General features: G+C 47.7%; 1 protein-coding gene across 5 annotated transcripts; it reads left to right on the plus strand.

Moving 5' to 3' along the window:
• The first annotated feature begins 766 nt into the window (after positions 1–766).
• On the plus strand, positions 767–18,153 carry MINDY1 (MINDY lysine 48 deubiquitinase 1). 5 transcript variants are annotated; one of them, XM_060201721.1, is made up of 10 exons: positions 804–1,496; positions 4,454–5,279; positions 5,806–5,863; positions 6,532–6,596; positions 7,935–8,093; positions 9,754–9,856; positions 11,220–11,362; positions 15,044–15,235; positions 15,531–15,714; positions 15,768–17,096. In XM_060201721.1, exons 2-10 carry the CDS (start codon positions 4,782–4,784, stop codon positions 15,956–15,958), a joined length of 1,593 nt encoding a protein of 530 aa, XP_060057704.1. In that variant the 5' UTR covers positions 804–1,496; positions 4,454–4,781; the 3' UTR covers positions 15,959–17,096. The 5 variants fall into 5 exon arrangements, with proteins under 5 accessions (XP_060057705.1, XP_060057704.1, XP_060057703.1 ...); XM_060201720.1 differs by having other exon boundaries at positions 882–1,496; positions 15,501–15,714; XM_016191884.2 differs by lacking the exon at positions 15,768–17,096 and adding an exon at positions 17,693–18,153 and having other exon boundaries at positions 891–1,496; positions 15,531–15,656.
• The last annotated feature ends 82 nt before the right edge of the window (positions 18,154–18,235 follow it).

An 18,235-nucleotide genomic window follows, 5' to 3' on the forward strand; every position in this document is an offset into this window, starting at 1 on the left:
GTGGCATCTGAACTTCCCCCTCTTGGGTCAGGCTAAGTATAGCATCTTTCCATATCGTACACGGAGCATTCGGTTGACATCTTAAACACGGGACGCAAAACAGTGCTTCATCTTCTTCCCTTCTCAAATTCTCTATACCAGACCGACCTATTGCTACCAGTTTTGGGGTTGTCCGTGTTATAAACATATTCGAATCACCACTGGCCCCCAATAAATGAAATACCTATAATTTCTTGCTGCTGCTTCTTTCCTTACAACACTGTAGCCTGCTTCATCTGCAGCTGTGACCAGTCTCTTCCCCTGGACTGTCGTAATTTGGGTTCTTTGCTCCCAGCATCCCTAACTGTCCCAGCTGCGGTTTCAGCCTTCTGAGCAGATGGAGGCGGCATCTCGTGGCACCCCAGTAAGTAGTTTGAAGGGTCCTTTAGGATGTAGTTTAACTGCCAACCCCAGGAGAGCCCAGAGAGTTGCAAATCAATGTACTCTCATCATCAAATGATCCCTCGTTTATTAACCCATCCCCTTACTTCCTACTGTCAACAACACTCCAGCTGCTCCTGCTCCTCAAGCCAGAAACTTAAGAGAAGGTGATTCTTGCGCAGCTGAGGCCTTGCTGTGGGAACAAGGACAAGCGCAAAGGGTTGTAGCATCTGCTGCTTGCTCTCCTTTCCCCGAACCTGGGGCTTTCTCCACACCTGTGCTGCACAACCCAGCCACTTTCACTTCTAGATTTCAAAAACTAACCTAGTGAGAAGTAGGGTTGCTTTCATTGAGTGAGTGAGTGTGCAGACATCAGGTGCTCTGCTCAGTTTCTGGGCTCCAGAGCAAAGGATGGTCAAACCACAGGAGCAAGACCAGGCCCTCCTGTCCAGCCCAGCTCCTCCCATTCAGCAAGGGCACTTGCTCTTCCCGGTTCTCACCAGAGAGGCACAAGCGCTCCGTCCCCTCCCGAGGCAGGCGCGAAGGGAAGAGAAAGGCTCTGTTGTTTTTCTCTCCTTCTTTCTCTCTTCTCCCTCGCTGCCGATCAGCAAGCTGCTGACCGGGTCAGGAAGCCCTGATGGCCATCCTCCAGGACGGGGCAGGCCCCTCCTCCATCCGAGAGTTTGTCCTTGACTAATTTCTCTTTGTCCCGATGGGGGAGCAAAGAGAGAAAGAAAAGAAGAAAGAAAATAGCCACAAACTTCCTCTGAAAGCCGGCTTGGAGTCAGGGCCTGGAGCTAACGCCCTGGACGCAACGACTCCTGAAGCCTGAGGAGGTGCTGGGCGCCCAGTGAGCTTGGGACTGCTGGCCTGTCGGCCCCCGCCCGCCCCGGGTGCCCCCAGGCTGTGGGCGTGAATCGGGAAGTAGCCGTGACCAGGCGGAGAACAGCGCTCCTGAATGTGGAGACGCTCTAGCTTTGACAGCTGGGAGGCAGCAGGGGCTGTGGCAGCGCCCTTCATGGTCCCCACCTGCCCGCAGGGATTGAACGAGCTGAACTCTGCATCCGTGCTTTAAGGTACAAACTTTGCCCCCCCCCCCATTCCCCGTCTTCTCGGCTCCCCTCCCTCCCTGGGGCATTTATTTCCTTTGGGGTCTACTAGTCTGGACTGCGACAGGAGCTGAGAAGGAGTGTGGAAAAGGGATGCCACTTGGTTCCTTGATTTCAGACTTTGCATGGGATCTTCCCCCTGCTCTCTGGTGAGCACTTAGCCAGGCCACTATGGTGGTGCTGGTCTTACTAGAGGGTCAGACAGAGAGGGAGTTTGGAGTGGGACAGTAATGGACTTGGGGGTGTGTGTGTCTTACTGAAGCCAGAGACTATTAGCTTTGCTTCTTCCAACTTTTGACTATTGATATTTATTGACCACGGGGGGGGGGGGGCGGGCAGACAGGGAGAATATATACATCCTGGGCACTTGTTCATAGTGGTACAGGAATTGAACCTGGGACCTCAGAGCCTGAAGCATGAAAGTCTTTTCTATAGCCTCCAGGATTCAGGCTAGGCTATCTGAACTCTCCCACCCACTACCAGAAGATAATTCTTCTGAAGAGAAACAGTCCAATCTCAATTATGAGAAAAGGAGCGAGCCTGGGAAGATAGCATAATGGTAATAGGAAAGAAAAAAAAAGACTTTCATGCTTGAGGTACCTAAGTTCTCAGATTCAGTCCCCAACACCACCATAAGCCACAACTGAGCAGTGCTCTGGTAAAAAATAAATAAATAAAAATGGAAGGAAAGCCTAATTGGTTTGCAAGCCTTGCCCTTCCTCCCTTTCTGCTCTGAAATGCTCCTTCCATGCTCACCCACTTAGGAGTGCCTCCGGTTCATTTCCTGCCCCTCCTTTGAATTCTGCCCACTTAGCTTTGCCCTGTTTCACAGCTCCAGCTCCCTGAGGTGTCCAGAGCTTGGTCTCTTATGGCTCACTCTCTCCCTTAGCTGCCCTGCCCCTACTAAATTATTGATCATTTTTGGCACGAGGCAGAGAAGCTAAGAAATGCGTCCTGCTTTCCTCCAAGCCTCTCTAACTTTCTCATGCTCCAGTTTATGCCTATTGGGCTCCTCCTAAGTTGGAGAGGGAGGAAGAAAGGGAAGAGGGAGGGAGAGAGAGAAAAAAAAGTATCAAACTTGTAGGCAGGTTTTGCTTCCTTGCTTCTCGATGAACTCTGTGGAAATGAGCTACAGCTAGCATGAATTATATTTGCATCAAGGGGATGATCAGTTGGGGCGCCTAGGCTCACTGCAGTAATTTCCCTGTTTCTCAGCTTAACCCCTGGACTTCTCACCTGAAACTCTAAGCAGTTTACAAGAAAGAAGCAGGAGTTCAGGTTAGAAAGCTGGAAAAAAGTTTAGAATTATGGCAAATTTAATTTCCCCCTTTTCTCACCCTGACTGAGAGGGGTGAAAAGTTGAGGTGAGATTTTTTCCCCCAGAGGGCTATGTTTGTGACTTTTAAAAAATATATATGTATTTATGAAAGAGTGAGGGAAACAGAGTATCACTCTGGCACATGTGATGATGAGGATTGAACTTGGGATCTCAGACCTGAGGGTCCAGTGCTTTACACACTGCTTGTTTTTTCCTTTCTACCTTCCTTCCTTCCTTCCTTCCTCCCTTCCTCCCTTCCTCCCTTCCTCCCTTCCTCCCTTTATTTCTTTCTTTTTCCCCCCTTTATTGGGGGATTAATGTTTTACATTTGACAGTAAATACAATAGTTTGTACATGCATAACATTTCTCAGTTTTCCACATAACAAGACAACCCCCACTAGGTGCTCTGTCATCCTTTTCTAGGACCTGTACCCCCACCCCCACCCACACCCCAGAGTCTTTTACTTTAGTGCAATACACCAACTTTCTTTTTTCTTTTTTTAACAAGAGCATTGTGCAACTCTGGCTTCTAGTGGTGTGGTGTTGGAGACTGAACCTGAGACTGTGGAGCCTCAGGCATTAGAGTATTTTTGAATAACCACTATGGTGTCTACCTTCCCATTTTTCGACTTTCATTGTCCACTATCCACAACATTAGTAAAATGTCTGTTTCTGCTGGATTTGATGCCAGTGCTGATAAAGAACAGGTCAAACAGGTCCTGTGTACACCTTGAAAATAAACCAGGATGGGAACAAACAGAAAGAGCAAACACCCCAGCAGACAAGTGCAGAAGGAAATTTTTTTGCAAGTCAGTAGTCAGCAGGTCTGTACTGCATTTCAGTAGCCAGCCAGAGTGTCTCTGGATATAGGCTGCTTTGGGAGCACGGAGGAATGAAGGAGAAGTATGCTTTCTCAACTCCTGGTGGCAAGAGAAGCTTACTTAAGAGTTTGGGGGCAGGGAGGAGTGGTTTTGCTCTCCTAATCCGAAGTGACTTACTGGATCCAGCCTGATTCAAGTCCCCTTGACCTACATTTCCCTTTTCAGGGTTATAGGAAACCCCTCCCAGGATCTTTCCGCTGTGGTGTAGGATTGTGTAAAGTTCAGGCGGGCCCTTTGCTGGGAGAGGCTGCCTCTCTGACCTGCTTTTGGTGGTCTGAAACTGACTGCCACTTCTACTCTTCACTCTAAGGCTTATGTGACTTACTCTGTCTCACCCTTGGAAGGAGGCAGAGGAGGGAGTCCTCAGGGTATGTGTGTGGGGGGCGATTGGGGGGAGAATCCCAAGTGGTGAAATACAAGTCACTGTCTTAATAGGCCTGTGAAATAGCTCACTTGGATAGTGTGCTGCTTTGCCATATACACCACCCAAGTATGAGCCCTGCCCCAACCTCATGGAGGGCAGCTTCAGTACCGTGGCCTCTTTCACTCACTCACTCACTCACTCACTCACTCACTCACTCACTCTCTCCACCTAAAAAGAAAAGAGAAAAAAAAAATTCACTGTTGATAACCATTCCTATGAATTTAATGTCATTTCTCTACCCTATTCCCTTCTGTCTCCATTTTCTTTGTCTAGCCTCCATGCCACTCTTTTCTGTTTCAGGCACTTCGACTCCACCTTCCTGGGACAATTCAGTCCCACTGGAATTGTCCTTCCCAAGGCTGTCCTTTGTTGGTTCTCTCTGGTCGCAGCAAGTTAGAGGTGACAGGCACTCCACTTGAGGCCCTTCTGTTGATCCAGACCTCGGAAGCAGCCAGCCTCTGTCTGGTAGCCTAGAGTGTTGCACTCACATTTCAGCCCCAGGACCTGTGTGTCTCTGGTTGAGCGCCTGTCCAATGACTCCTCTCCTCTTGGGTCCGCCTCCCTTTTACACCCCAAGTCTAGACTAGACGAATTTCCAGAAGAACCTCTTCAGGGGGTGTCTCTGACCATGGACCACCAGGAACAAGAGCCTCCAGCTTCAGCAGAGGCTAGGACTGCAGATACAGCAAGCCTGGAAGATCCTGAGGTCCCCTTAGAGCCAGCAGAGCTCCCTCTCAGCAAGGACACCAGAGACGCTGACAAGGCAGCTGGACCACAGGAGCTGGCAGGCCCAGCCCAGGAGCTGCCTGCCCAGAGGCAGGAGCCTGCAGACCCAGCCCAGGAACCACCTGCCCAGAGCCTGGATGGCCTCAAGGACCCTTCACCTGGTGCAGACTCCAGCCAACTAGAGCCAGCCCAGCAGGCAGGGTCTGAGGTAGAGACAGTGGGGGCCAGCCCCAGGCCCCAGGAGCCTCTTCAGTCCCCCAGGGCTCGACAGTCTGAGGTGGATTTCTACTGTGTCAAATGGATCCCCTGGAAGGGAGAGCGCACTCCCATTATCACCCAGAGTACCAATGGCCCTTGCCCTCTCCTTGCCATCATGAATATCCTCTTTCTTCAGTGGAAGGTAAGAGCAACCTGTATCCTGGGTGGGGTCACAGTGGTAGAACTCTGGACTTACAAGATGGGGTCCCAAGTTCGATTTCTGGCATAGTATATGCCAGAGAGATGCTTTGGTTCTTTGTTTCTCTTTTTCTCATGGGGGTGGGGGAGCATTCCAGTAGGAGGTTCAAAATGTTGGGGCTCTCCAACTTTTGAACTCACTTTATCTGGCCCACCTTCCTCAACCAACCTAATTTTTCTCAAGTCAATCAAACCCTTCTAGATAATTCTCCCTGTATCCAGCTTGAACAAGTGAGATGGAACAAAACAGCTGCATGTGCTGCTGACCTTCTGCTCTCTAGCACCTGGGAACAGCCTTTCATAGGAGTGCCTTTTGGAAGCCATTTTCTTAATTATACCTTACCACTGCCCCATTCACCATCCCCCACCCCACCCCCTATTCTCTGGGTTCTCCCCTCAGCACTCTGAGAAAGAAGGTAGAAAGCAGACACTGGCTAACTTAACTCTTTCATCACCCCTTCTGCCCCCAGGTGAAACTGCCTCCCCAGAAGGAAGTCATCACATCAGATGAGCTCATGGCCCATTTGGGTGAGTGACAGGCATCCAAGAGCAATTACTCAGAAGGTTCAGGAGCTACCTACTCTGTCAAATCTAGAACAGTGAGGGATTTCTCATCCATGGTTCTGATGTAGTGCTCTCAGACATTTCTCTGCAAGACTGGGGAGTGTCTGGAGTCCTGGGTTGTAGCCCTGGTTCAGCCCTTGGCTTTCCCCTGTGATTTTTAAAAAATCTTTTGTATTTATTTATTTACTTATTTTCCCTTTTGTTCCCCTTGTTTTTTATTGTTGTTGTAGTTATTGTTGTTGTCATTGATGTCATCATTGTTAGATAGGACAGAGAGAAATGGAGAGGAGGGGAAGACCGAGAGGGGGAGAGAAAGATAGACACCTGTAGACCTACTTCACCGCCTGTGAAGTGACTCCCCTGCAGGTGGGGATCTGGGGCTTGAACCCTGGTCCTTGTGCTTTGCGCCACATGTGCTTAACCCGCTGCCCAGGCCCCTCCCCTGTGATTTCAACAAGGGCCCTTCACCTGTGTCTTTCTCTGAGGAATGGCGGGTTTGGAGAAGATTCCAAGCCTCTCCAGCTCCAAATATCTTTAGTTGTATGATGTTGTTACCCCTACCCCCTTCTCTGAGAGGAGAGAGGGCAGGTTTGAGTTCGTGGGCTAAGCTGACTGGGACTCTCATCTTGCAGGAGACTGCCTCCTGTCCATCAAGCCCCAGGAGAAGTCAGAGGGCCTTCAGCTCAATTTCCAGCAGGTAAGGCAGGCTGAGGCTTGTGCTTAGGGCACTGGCAGGTCTGCAAGGACATATCCACATGGCTAGGGGAGGTTTCTGCTGCTTCTCAAAAGAACTCCTTGAGATAAGATTTCTTTTTGCAGGGGGAAAAGAAGAATTGAGGGCTGGGGAGATAACTCAGTAATAGAGCATAGAACTTGCATGCCTGAGGACCCAGGTTCAATCCCCAGCATGGCCATAACCTATAGCTAAGCAGTGCTCTGGTTTCTCTCTCATAAAAACAAATAGCTGCCTGGGAGGTTGCACAGTGGTTAGAGTATTAGACTTGAAAGCATAAAGGTCCTGAGTTTGATGTCCAGCATTGCACGTGTCAGAATGATGCCCTGGCTCTCTCTTTCTCTGTTGTCAGTAAATAGAATCTTTAAAAATAAATATGTGAACTGGGAGGTGGTGTGATTAAAGAGTGGATTTGTAACCATGTGGTCCTGTGGTTTGTCCCTGGCACTACAAATGGCAGAGTGCTGCTCTGGTCTCTTTTTCTCTCAGTCTGCCTATCTCTCATGAAATAAAGAAATCTTTGTTAAAAAATGTTTTCTTATCTTTATTAGGTAGAGACAGGCAGAAATAAAGAGGGAAGGGGGCAATAGAGAGACACTGCAGCACTGTTTCACCACTCACAAAGCTTTCCTTCTGTAGGTGGGAAGGGGGGAACTCAAACCCAGGTCCTTGCACTTTGTAATATGTGCGCTCAACCAGGTGTGCCACCACCTGGTCCCCAATTAAATCTTTAAAAATAAATAGGGCTGGGAGCGCAGCGGGTTACGCGCAGGTGGTGCAAAGTGCAAGGACCAGCGTAAGGATCCAGTTTTGAGCCCCTGGCTCCCCACCTGCAGGGAAGTCACTTCACAAGCAGTGAAGCAGGTCTGAGGTGTCTATCTTTCTCTCCCCCTCTGTCCTCCCCTCCTCTCTCCATTTCTCTCTGTCCTATCCAACAATGGCATCAGTAACAACAACAATAAATGCAACAGTAAAACAACAAGGGCAACAAAAGGGAATAAATAAATATTAAAAATAAATAAATAGGGCCAGTGAAATAGCTCACTTGGATAGTGTGCTGCCTTGCCATGTGCCATGGAATGGCTTGGAAGAGAACCAGGGAAGAAAAATATTAACATTAGTTATTTATTTCTGGAGGTGTGAATGGAATGAGAGGAAGCCATCTCTGCTCCTCACCCTGCCCCCAGCTGTACTGAGATATAACTAATACATCACCCTGTGTAAAGTTAAGATGGACAATGTGTTTTTTTTCTTTTGGACAATGTGTTTTGATAGGCCCACTCTTTGATCTTCTACCCCCAGAATGTGGAAGATGCAATGACTGTGCTGCCAAAACTGGCCACAGGCCTGGATGTCAATGTGCGCTTCACGGGTGTCTCAGATTTTGAGTACACACCTGAGTGCAGCATCTTTGACCTGCTGGGCATACCTCTCTACCACGGCTGGCTGGTCGACCCACAGGTATGGGGCTGGGAGGTGGGTGGGGGGTGGGGAGATGATATCCTCAGTCCACTGTAGCTGACAGGAGAGAGGCAAGCTCTTGGGGGGCTGGAAGGAGGTGGGGATTAGATTGGCCTGGGAAGAGATTAGGATTGAGGTGGAGCCAGTGCATAACTCTGTATTTTTATTTGTTTTTTATTATTACTTATTTATTTATTTTTAAATAGAGACAGAGAAGCAGAGAGTGTTGTGAGAGAGTGAAGCTACCTTCAATGCTGTGGGAGCTGGGCTTGAACTTGGGTTGTGCGTGTGACACAGGAGAATCTTGTACCTCTTTGGGGGAGATAGCATAACGGTTATGCAAAAAGATTTTTATACATGAAACATCAAAGGTCCCAGGTTCAACCCCCAGCATCTCCATAAACCAGAGCTAAGCAGTACACTGGCATATAAACAAAACAAACAAAAACACCAGTTTTTTTTTAATAGTATTAAAAGAGGAGTAAAATATATGCAAATAGGCCTGTTCTTTAGACATCGAAAGTTTCAGGAACCTGTGGTTATAGGGTTGCAGTCCTTGTGGGCTGGGCTCATTTCCTTCCTAAAGAGATTTCTTTGGTGGTCTGGGAAGTGGCACAGCACATGTACCAGAGTGATGTCTGGTTCTTTCTCTCTCCTATCTTTCTCATAAATAAATAAAATATTTAAAAAAAAAAAAGAGATATCTTTGGGGTTAGGCTGTGGCACACCCAGTAGAACACATTACCATGAGTGAAAGACCTGGGTTCAAGCTTCCAGTCCCCACCTGTACAAGGCAAGTTTCACTGAGTGGTGGAGCAGTTCAGAAAGCTTCAGAGAGCAGCAGATGTTTTTCCTTTTCTCTGCCTCTCCCTTTACTTTTCTTTGTGTATTACCCTCTATCAATAAAGGAGTAAAACCAAAAACTGGTAGGTAGCACAGTGAATAAACTGTTGGACTCTCAAGCATGAAGTCCTGAGTTTCATCCCTAGCATTGCATGTGCCATCCCAATACTCTGGTTCTCTCTCCCTCTCCCTCTCCCTCTCCCTCTCCCTCTCCCTCTCCCTCTCCCTCTCCCTCTCCCTCTCCCTCTCCCTCTCTCTTGTCTTGTCTTGTCTTTATTAAATAAATTTCTTTGTTTGCTTGGCTTGATCTCTTTTTTTGCAGACAGGATGTGGCACAGAATGGCAAATATTGGGCCTCAAGGTCTTCTGTTTGATGTCCAGCATTGTATGTGCCAGAAAAATGCTCTGCTTCTGTTTCTTTCTTTTTCTCTAATAAATAAATCTTTTAAAACGTTAAAAAAGGGAGTCGGGCGGTAGCGCAGCAGGTTAAGCTCATGTGGCGCAAAGCGCAAGGACCGGCATAAGGATCCCGGTTCGAGCCCCCGGCTCCCCATCTGCAGGGGAGTCGCTTCACAGGTGGTGAAGCAGGTCTGCAGGTGTCTATCTTTCTCTCTCCCTCTCTGTCTTCCCCTCCTCTCTCCATTTCTCTCTGTCCTATCCAACAACAATGACAACAATAACTACAACAACAATAAAAAGACAACAAGGGCAACAAAAGGGAAAATAAATAAATAATAATAAAAGAACTTTAAAAAAAAAGTTAAAAAAAAATTCTCCCTCTCCTTCTCCCTCTCTTGGTTTGTTGTTGCCCATGCAGAGTCTCGAAGCTGTGAGTGCAGTTGGGAAGCTCAGTTACAACCAGCTGGTGGAGAAGATCATCACTTGCAAACACTCCCAGGACACCAATCTGGTGACGGAAGGTGAGACTTGCCCCTCCTTCCTGTGGCTACCTCACCATGTTCCACTAGGATGTAAGCTTTTATGAAAGGGGACTTGGGGAACTGTCTGTTCTTTGCTGGGCCCTCTGAGGAAGTGCTTGGCCTAAGGCAGCTCAGTCATTGTTGAGTGAGTGAATACAAGTAATCTTTCTAGAAGGGGTTTCAGTGACCCAGCATGTGGTGCAGTGCATAAAGCACTGAATTTTAAAGCTTGAGGTCCTGATTTTGAACCCTGGCACCATATATGCCAGAATAGTTCTTTCTTTCCTATCTCACAAATCAATAAATAAATCTTTTAAATAAATAAATGGGGAGGGACTGTGGTTGGCACAGGGATCTGGGTTCGAGCCCCCACCTTCTCACCCAAAGGGGTGGAGGGGTGTCACTTTACGGGCGGTGAAGCAGGTCTGCAGGTGTCTATCTTTCTCTCCTCCTCTCTTGTAGTCCCCTCCTCTCTCAATTTCTCCAGCAACAATAACAGTAAAAGCAACAACAATGGCAACAAAATGGGGATGGGGAAAGGGGGGAGGCCTCTAGGAGCAGTGAATTCTAGTGCAGACACCCTAGACCCAGCAATAACCCTGGAGGCCAAAAAAAAATAAAGGGGAGGGGACTGGAGAGAAAGCATATGAATATGCAAAAAGACTTTCATGCCTTAGGCTCTGACACCAAAGCCCAGCAGTGTTCTGGTCTCTCTCTCCCTCTCTCTCTCTTTCATTAAAGAAAATGAATCAAAATTAAATTTTAAAATAAGTAGAGCTGTATGATGGTGTACCCAGTAGAGAGCACACATATTCAAGCCCCTGGTCTCCACCTGCAGGGGGAAAGCTTATTGAGCGGTGAAGCAGTGTTGCAGATCTCTCTCTCCACCCCCTTCCCTACCTTCCCCATCCCTCTCAACTTCTCTATGTATCTATCCCTTAAATAAATAAAGAAAGAAATAAGATATATATTAAAAAGTATGGGGGCAAAAAAAAAGTATGGGGGCTGGGGAGACAGCATAATGGTTATGCAAAGAGACTTTCCTGCCTGAGGCTCTGAGGTCCCAGGTTCAATCCCCAGCACCACCCTTTGCCAGAACTCTGTAGTGCTCTGGTCTTTCTCTCTGTATCTTCCTCTCACTAAAATAAAAATAAAAATAAATAAAATATATATGTGGGGAAAAGTATGGTATATGCATATGTCAATGACCCCCTCAATAAGAAAAAAAAATGAATAAAAAAAATCAGCAAAACCTAAAAAAAGGGGGGGGGAGATTAATGGAAAGGGTTTCAGAAGGCAGGACTGACCCCTGGACCCTTTGCCTGGTCTCTTGTCTTGCCTTGAAAAAGCTGTGTCCCCACAGGCCTAATAGCAGAGCAGTTCTTGGAGACAACGGCAGCACAGCTGACCTACCATGGCCTGTGTGAACTGACAGCCACCGCCAAGGAGGGGGAGCTCTGCGTCTTCTTCCGCAACAACCACTTCAGCACGATGACTAAGCACAAGGTGAGAGGCTTTGCATGGTGGGTGTCACTGCTAAGGCCTTTTACTCCTTGGCTAGTGTCAGAGGTGGTGGTGTCATGTGGCCCCTGGGATTCCTGTGGCTTGGAAAGGGCTCTTTCTCCCTGCGTGTCCACTGTGGAGTGGCTACCATGCCTTGCTCTGCCGACTTTACTCCAGACCCTGGCCAACAAAACGGCCTCTGTCTGCACTGGAGTAGGAAGAGGACAGATAGACACCGTGCGTGGACTTACTTCTTTCTTTCTAAAGATTTATTTATGGCAAAGAGAAGGAACCAGAGCATTACTCTGGTGCATGTGATGCCAGGGATCAATCTCAGGACCTCATGCTTGAGAGTCCTGCACCACTTCTCAGACCACAACACTGCTGTTTTTTTATTATTATTATTTTTTTATTTTTGTTATCTCTAGGACTTCACCACTCTGTGTTGACTTTTTCAGATAGAAACAGGGAGATAGGGAAAGAGACTGCACCACCAAAGTTACCCGAGTGTGGTGGGAACCAGGCTCAAAGCTGGGTCACATACAGGGCAAAGCCGGTGCACTATCCAGGTGAGCTGTACTGCCAGCCTCACGCACTGGTTCTCTGTGCTTCTGCCTGGAAAAGACCAGTGTCATGTCTGCTGATATCTCAGTGACCACAGCAAACCTTACAGTTATCGTGGCATCAAGGAGGCAAAGAGGTCTCATTTGTGAATAATCTCACAGAGCCTTCCACAGAATAAAATAGCCCCAGCACCCTAGGGAAGAAGGGCAAACGCTAGAAGAAGCAGCACCCTAGGAATTGAGCGGAAGACATCTTTGAAAGTCCAGTGTTCTAGTCCTTGCGCCACCTTCTGGGCTGTGGGTTCTCAATGGATCTGTCCTCTCAGCCACAAGAGAATACAGAAAGCCATGGGAAGATGGGAGGGAGGGTCCTGGAGATGGCTCACCTGGTACAGCTCACACTGTGCCATACGTGAAGACCTGGGTTCAAGCCTCCAGATGGCAGCAAATGCACCATGCACAGGGGAAGCTTCATGAGCGGAGGAACAGTGCTGTCTCTCTCCCATTTTATCTCAAAGTCCCAGCACAGCTCAGGTGACAAAACAAAACAAAACAAAACAAAACAAAACAAAACAAAACAAGGATTCCATGCCTGACAATAGTTCATTACCATACTCAGGCCCAGTTGGCTGTATATTCAGATGTTCTGATCCTCTGCCTGCAGCCACACACGTGTATTCTTTCTTTACGATTTATTTATTGTGGTCTGGGAGGTGGCGCAGTGGTAAAGCTTTGGACTCTCAAGCATGAGGTCCTGAGACCGATCCCCAGCAGCACATGTGCCAGAGTGATGTCTGGTCCCTTCTCTCTCCTCCTATCTTTCTCATAAATAAATAAAATCTTTTTTTAAAAAAAGATTTATTTATTAACATGGGAGAGAGAATCATAGCATCATTCTGACACACTTGATGCCAGGGATCAGATATATATGTAATGGAGACAGAGAGGAACTGAGTGGGGAGAGAGAGGGAGAGAGATACCTGCAGCACTGTTTCACTGATCATGAAGCTTCTCCCCTGTTACTGGGGACCAGGGGCTTGAACTTGGGGTCTTATGCATGGTAAAGTGTATACTCAACCAGGTGCACTACCTCTACCCCCTGACTTCATGCTTTCACATTCAAAGCTATAACCACTTTGCCACCATATGTATTATTATTATTATTATTACTTATTTATTATTATTTTATTATTATTTTTTAACCAGAGCACTGCTCAGCTCTGGCTTATGGTGGTGCAGGGGATTGAACCTGGGACTTAGAGCCTCTGACACGAGTCTCTTTGCATAACCATTATGTTATCTACCCTGCCCTTATTATTTTTCTTTTAATAGAGAAGCTCTTGTTCTCATTTTAAAAATTGTTTATTGTTGAATAGAGGCAGAGAAATTGAGAAAAGCAGAGGAGAGAGGGAAAGAGACAGAGAGATACCTGCAGCACTACTTCACCATTTGTGAAGCTTTTCCTTTGCAGGTGGTGACCGAGGACTTGAACCTGGGTTCTTATGCGTTGTGGTATGTGCATTCAACCAAGTGTCCCACCACCTGGCTCCTATATGTAATAATAATAATAATATTTTTCTTCCAGGGTTATCACTTGATGCCTGCACTATGAGTCAGTCCACTGCTCCTGGAGGCTATTTTTTTCCTTTTTGTTGGCCTTGTTATTTATAATCCTTATTGTTATTATTATTGTTGTTATTGCTGTCATTGTTGGATAGGACAGAAAGAAATTGAGAGAGGAGGGGAAGACAGAGGGGGAGAGAAAGACACCTGCAGACCTGCTTCACCGCTTGTGAAGCGACTCCCCTGCAGGTGGGAAGCCGGGGGCTCTAACCGGGGTCTTCATATCAGTCCGTGTGCTTCGTGCCTTGTGTGCTTAACGTGCTGCACCACCATCTGGCCCCCTATATGTATTATTTTTAAAAGATCCACATTCTTGCAGCCAGGGAGGTGGTTCAGCAAATATAGCACATGTCTTGCATGGGTGAGTACCTCCTCCCACATCCCCATTCAATCGTCAGTACCACATATTGCCAGAGCTGTGTTCTGGTGTCTTTCTCTCTCTGAGAAAATATATTTTTATTTTGTTGTTATTGCTTTTATTTACCAGAGCGCTGCTTAGCTTTGGCCTATGGTGATGCTGGGGATTGAATCTGGGACCTTGGAACCTCAGGCATGATTTTTTTCCTTTTTTTTTTTTTTTTTTGAGGTGAAGGTGAATTCACCATTTTATTTTATTTATTTATTATTTATTTATTTTATTTATTCCCTTTTATTGCCCTTGTTGTTTTATTGTTGTAGTCGTTGGGTAGGACAGAGAGAAATGGAGAGAGGGAGGGGAAGACAGAGAGGAGGAGAGAAAGACAGATACCTGCAGACCTGCTTCACCGCCTGTGAAGCGACTCCCCTGCAGGTGGGGAGCCGGGGTTCGAACCGGGATCCTTATGCCGGTCCTTGTGCTTTGCGCCACCTGCGCTTAGCCTGCTGCACCACAGCCGACTCCCGATTTTTTTCCTTTTTTAAAAAAGGTTTATTTATTATTGAGTAGAGACAGAAAAATTGGGAGGGGAGGTAGGGGAGATAGAGAGGGAGAGAGAGACACCTGCAGACCTGCTTCATCACTCGTGGTGAAGGGACTTGCGCCTGGGTCCTTGCACACTGTTAATGTTGCGTTTAACCAGGTGTGCCACCACTTGGCTCCTCACAATTTTTTTTCTGGCTTGCGAAGAACCTTTATTTATCTGGCGTAAAGTAGACACTATTGCAATCTTCTCTGGTGCTCCTTTTACTAAAATAGTTCAAATCAATGTTTTTACCACACTATCAAAAAGTTCTATTTCTTTTTCTCTCCCCAAATCAGAGTGGTTTAACAGAAGGTAGAAATAGGCTGAGGCTCCTGGCTTCTCTGCTCAGGGTGGGCTGCTGGCCAGGGCAATTTTTTTGTTTGTTTGTTTTGTATAACCTTTATGTTGTCTCCCCAGCCCGGTACACACCCACATCCTTACACCAGCATGCTCCAGCTAGCATGATGATCGACTCAGTTGTCACCCAAGGTCTGTTTGCTGGTAGTAAACCACCCCTGTGTGTGTCTCCCGAGTCAGCTCTGTTCTCTTCTTTGCAGAGTCACCTGTACCTGCTGGTGACAGACCAGGGCTTCCTCCAGGAGGAGCAAGTGGTGTGGGAGAGCCTGCACAACGTGGACGGGGACAGCTGCTTCTGTGACTCCGACTTTCACCTGAGTCATTCCCTGGGCAAGGACCCTGGAGCGGAAGGGGGGAGTGGCTCTCCAGAAAAGCAGCGGCAGCTCGATCAGGTGTGCAGGGAGGCTTTTGCCACCTGGAGACTGTAGCTTATGACCCAAGTGCCTTGCCCCTCGGTCACTTCTGGGTTGTCTCTCACGTTGCATAGTCTTTGGTGCTGCAGGTCACAGATTTGGCTGTCCTGGAAGTTTACTTTAGGGGGAGAACCTGAGACTTTGCAGGGCAAAGGGAGACCAGTTTGGAAACCCAAACCTCTACTACAAACTGGGCCCTGGGGCCCAGTTTACTTGACAGCTGCCGTCCTTTCCCCACCTCCAGGACTACCTGATTGCCTTGTCCCTGCAGCAGCAGCAGCAGCAGCCACAAGGTGCAGTGGGTCTCAGTGACTTGGAACTGGCCCAGCAGCTGCAGCAAGAGGAGTACCAACAGCAACAGGTGGGCCAGCCCGCACAGGTGCGGGGCCCACTGCCGCAGGTGAGCCTCAGCTCCTCCTCCTTCTCTGGGCTTATCCCACACCCCTGGCATTCTCACCCTGCTTTGCCTGTCCAGGGCACTTGAGCAGGGCAGCTCACCTGGACAGTGTGCCTGCTTTGGTGTCCACAAGACCCAGGTTAGAGTCTGGCCCTCATCACCCTGGAGGAAGCTTCTATACTGTGATCTCTTTCCCTTTCTCCCTCTGTTTCTTGATTTTTTTTTTTTTTTTTTGGAGAGGGGATGAGAAGATAGAGTGGGGGAGAGAAAGAGAGAGACCTGCAGACCTGCATCACCACTTGTGAAATGTCCCCCTTGCAGGTCGGGAGCTGGGGGCTTGAACTGAGATCCTTGTGTGGGCCCTTGCGCTTTGTACTATATGCACTTAACCTGCCCCAAACCCTTCTCACTCTTTTAAAGGAAGGGGTTAATGCCTTGATTTTGTTCTTATATTGCTTTCTTTTTTCAAAAGATTTATCTTTTTTTAATTTTTAAGTATTTTTCTTTTCTTTTTTTAAATTTTATTCTAGAGAAAGATACAGAAGGAGAGAGACCAGAGCACAGCTCTGGCTTATGGTATTCTGGGGATTGAACCTGGAACTGAGGAGTCTCAGGCATGAAAGCCTTTTACATAACCATTATGCTGTCTCCCCAACCCTTATTATTTTTTTGCATAGAGACAAGGAAAGTAAAAGAGACCCCAGCACCAAAGTTTCTTTCAATGCAGTGGAAACTGGGCTCGAACCGGGGGCATGCACATGGCAAAGCAGCACACTGTTCAAGTGAGCTATTTTGCTACTTCTGTCTCTCTAAAGAAAGTACGGGGGTCTGGGCAGTAGCGCAGCAGGATAAGTGCACATGGTGCAAAGCGCAAGGACTGGCATAAGGATCCCAGTCCAAGCCCCTGGCTCCCAACCTGGAGGGGGGTTGCTTCAGAAGCAGTGAAGCAGGTCTGCAGGTGTCTATCTTTCTCTCCCCCTCTGCCTTCCCCATCTCTCTACATTTCTCTCTGTCCTGTCCAACAACAGCAATAACAATAATAACAACAACAACAAGGGCAACAAAAATAGGGAAAAATGGCCTCCAGGAGCAGTGGATTCATAGTGCAAGCCCCAGCGATGACCCTGGAGGCAAAAAAAAAAAAAAAGTACGTGGGCAGGCAAGGTGACTCACTGGGATCGGTCACTTGCTTTATCATGTGCACAAGACCCAGTGGATCCTAGCTCCCACTGCACTAGTGGAAGCTTTAGTGCTGTGAAGTTGTTCCCTCCCTTTTTAATATTTATGAGAACCAAAGCATCCATCTAACACTTGTGATGCTGGGGATCAAACTCAGTACCTCATGCTTGTAAGTCCAACATTTTAACCACTGTGCTACTTCCTGGGTATCTGTCTCTTTCTTTCTTCCTTCCTTTCTTTCTTTCTTCCTTTCTTTTTTTTTTTAATTTATTGATGAGAAATGATAGGAGAGAGAGAGAAAGAGCCAAACATCACTCTGGTACATGTGCTGCCGGGGACTGAACTTGGGACCTCATGCTTGAGAAGACAATGCCTTATCCACTGTGCCACCTCCAGACCACTCTCTCTCTTTTTTTTTTAATATTTTTTATTATTTTTATTTATTTATTGGATGGACAGCCAGAAATGGAGAGAGAGCAGAGACAGAGAGACACTTGCAGCACTGCTTCACCACTCATGAAACTTTCCCTCTGCAGGTGGGGACTGGGGGCTCAAACCTGGGTCTTTGTACATTGTAACGTGTGTGCTCAACCAGTTGCACCACCACCACCCAGCCCCTCCCCCTTCTAGCTGACAAAAGTCAGCTCAGAGGGATAAAAGCCTGGAGATGCAAAAAAAAAAAAAAAAAAAAAAGAAGCACTTGTTACTCCTGCAGCTGTCTCTCCAAGGCTTCCCTTACACCATTTCCTGCCTGCTCCCCTGTCTTTCCTGCCTTTCTCTCCCCATGTTCCCTACAGGCCCTGTCCCAACTTCTTTGCTGGCCCATGCTTAATTAGGTACCCCTGTTACCTCCCATACAGGCCAGAGGAGCCCCAACCAGACGCCCAGCTGGGGAACGGCGGCAGAGGTCAAAGCAGGAGCCTGACTGTGTCCTTTTGTAGCCTTAGCCACACCCAACCTTCCTGTTACCTGTGACATGGAAGGGTGGGGGGAACCACTTATTTATGGACTGGTGGGGATTGGAGCAGGCGGTCATTGCTAGGGCCAGATTCCTTGACTGCCCTGCCCTCATGTGCTGCCACCTTTGCCTTTCTTTCCTGCCAGTCATCCCAGGCCATTGCTGGGGCTGGATGGGTGGGATTTGTGGTCCCCCAGACCCTATCCAGGACAGTTAAACTAATCTCAGGCTCAGGCTGCAGGGCGAGGGCCCTGTTTGGAATGCATTGTTCTGGCTGGTGGGGTCAGGGCTTGGGGTGGGTTTCTTTCTCTGTGATTTGTATTGCCTTCTTAGGGGGTTGGAAATAAAACATCTTTCCTGAGATCTGCTGTTTACCTTTCTCTGCTGCAGTGGGGTTAAGCATTTGACCTCCTTGAGGAATGCAAGAAGGGGTGGGTCAGTTTTC

This window comes from Erinaceus europaeus, chromosome 11 (genome assembly GCF_950295315.1).
Source record: "Erinaceus europaeus chromosome 11, mEriEur2.1, whole genome shotgun sequence".
NCBI classification, from domain to species: Eukaryota; Metazoa; Chordata; class Mammalia; order Eulipotyphla; family Erinaceidae; genus Erinaceus; species Erinaceus europaeus.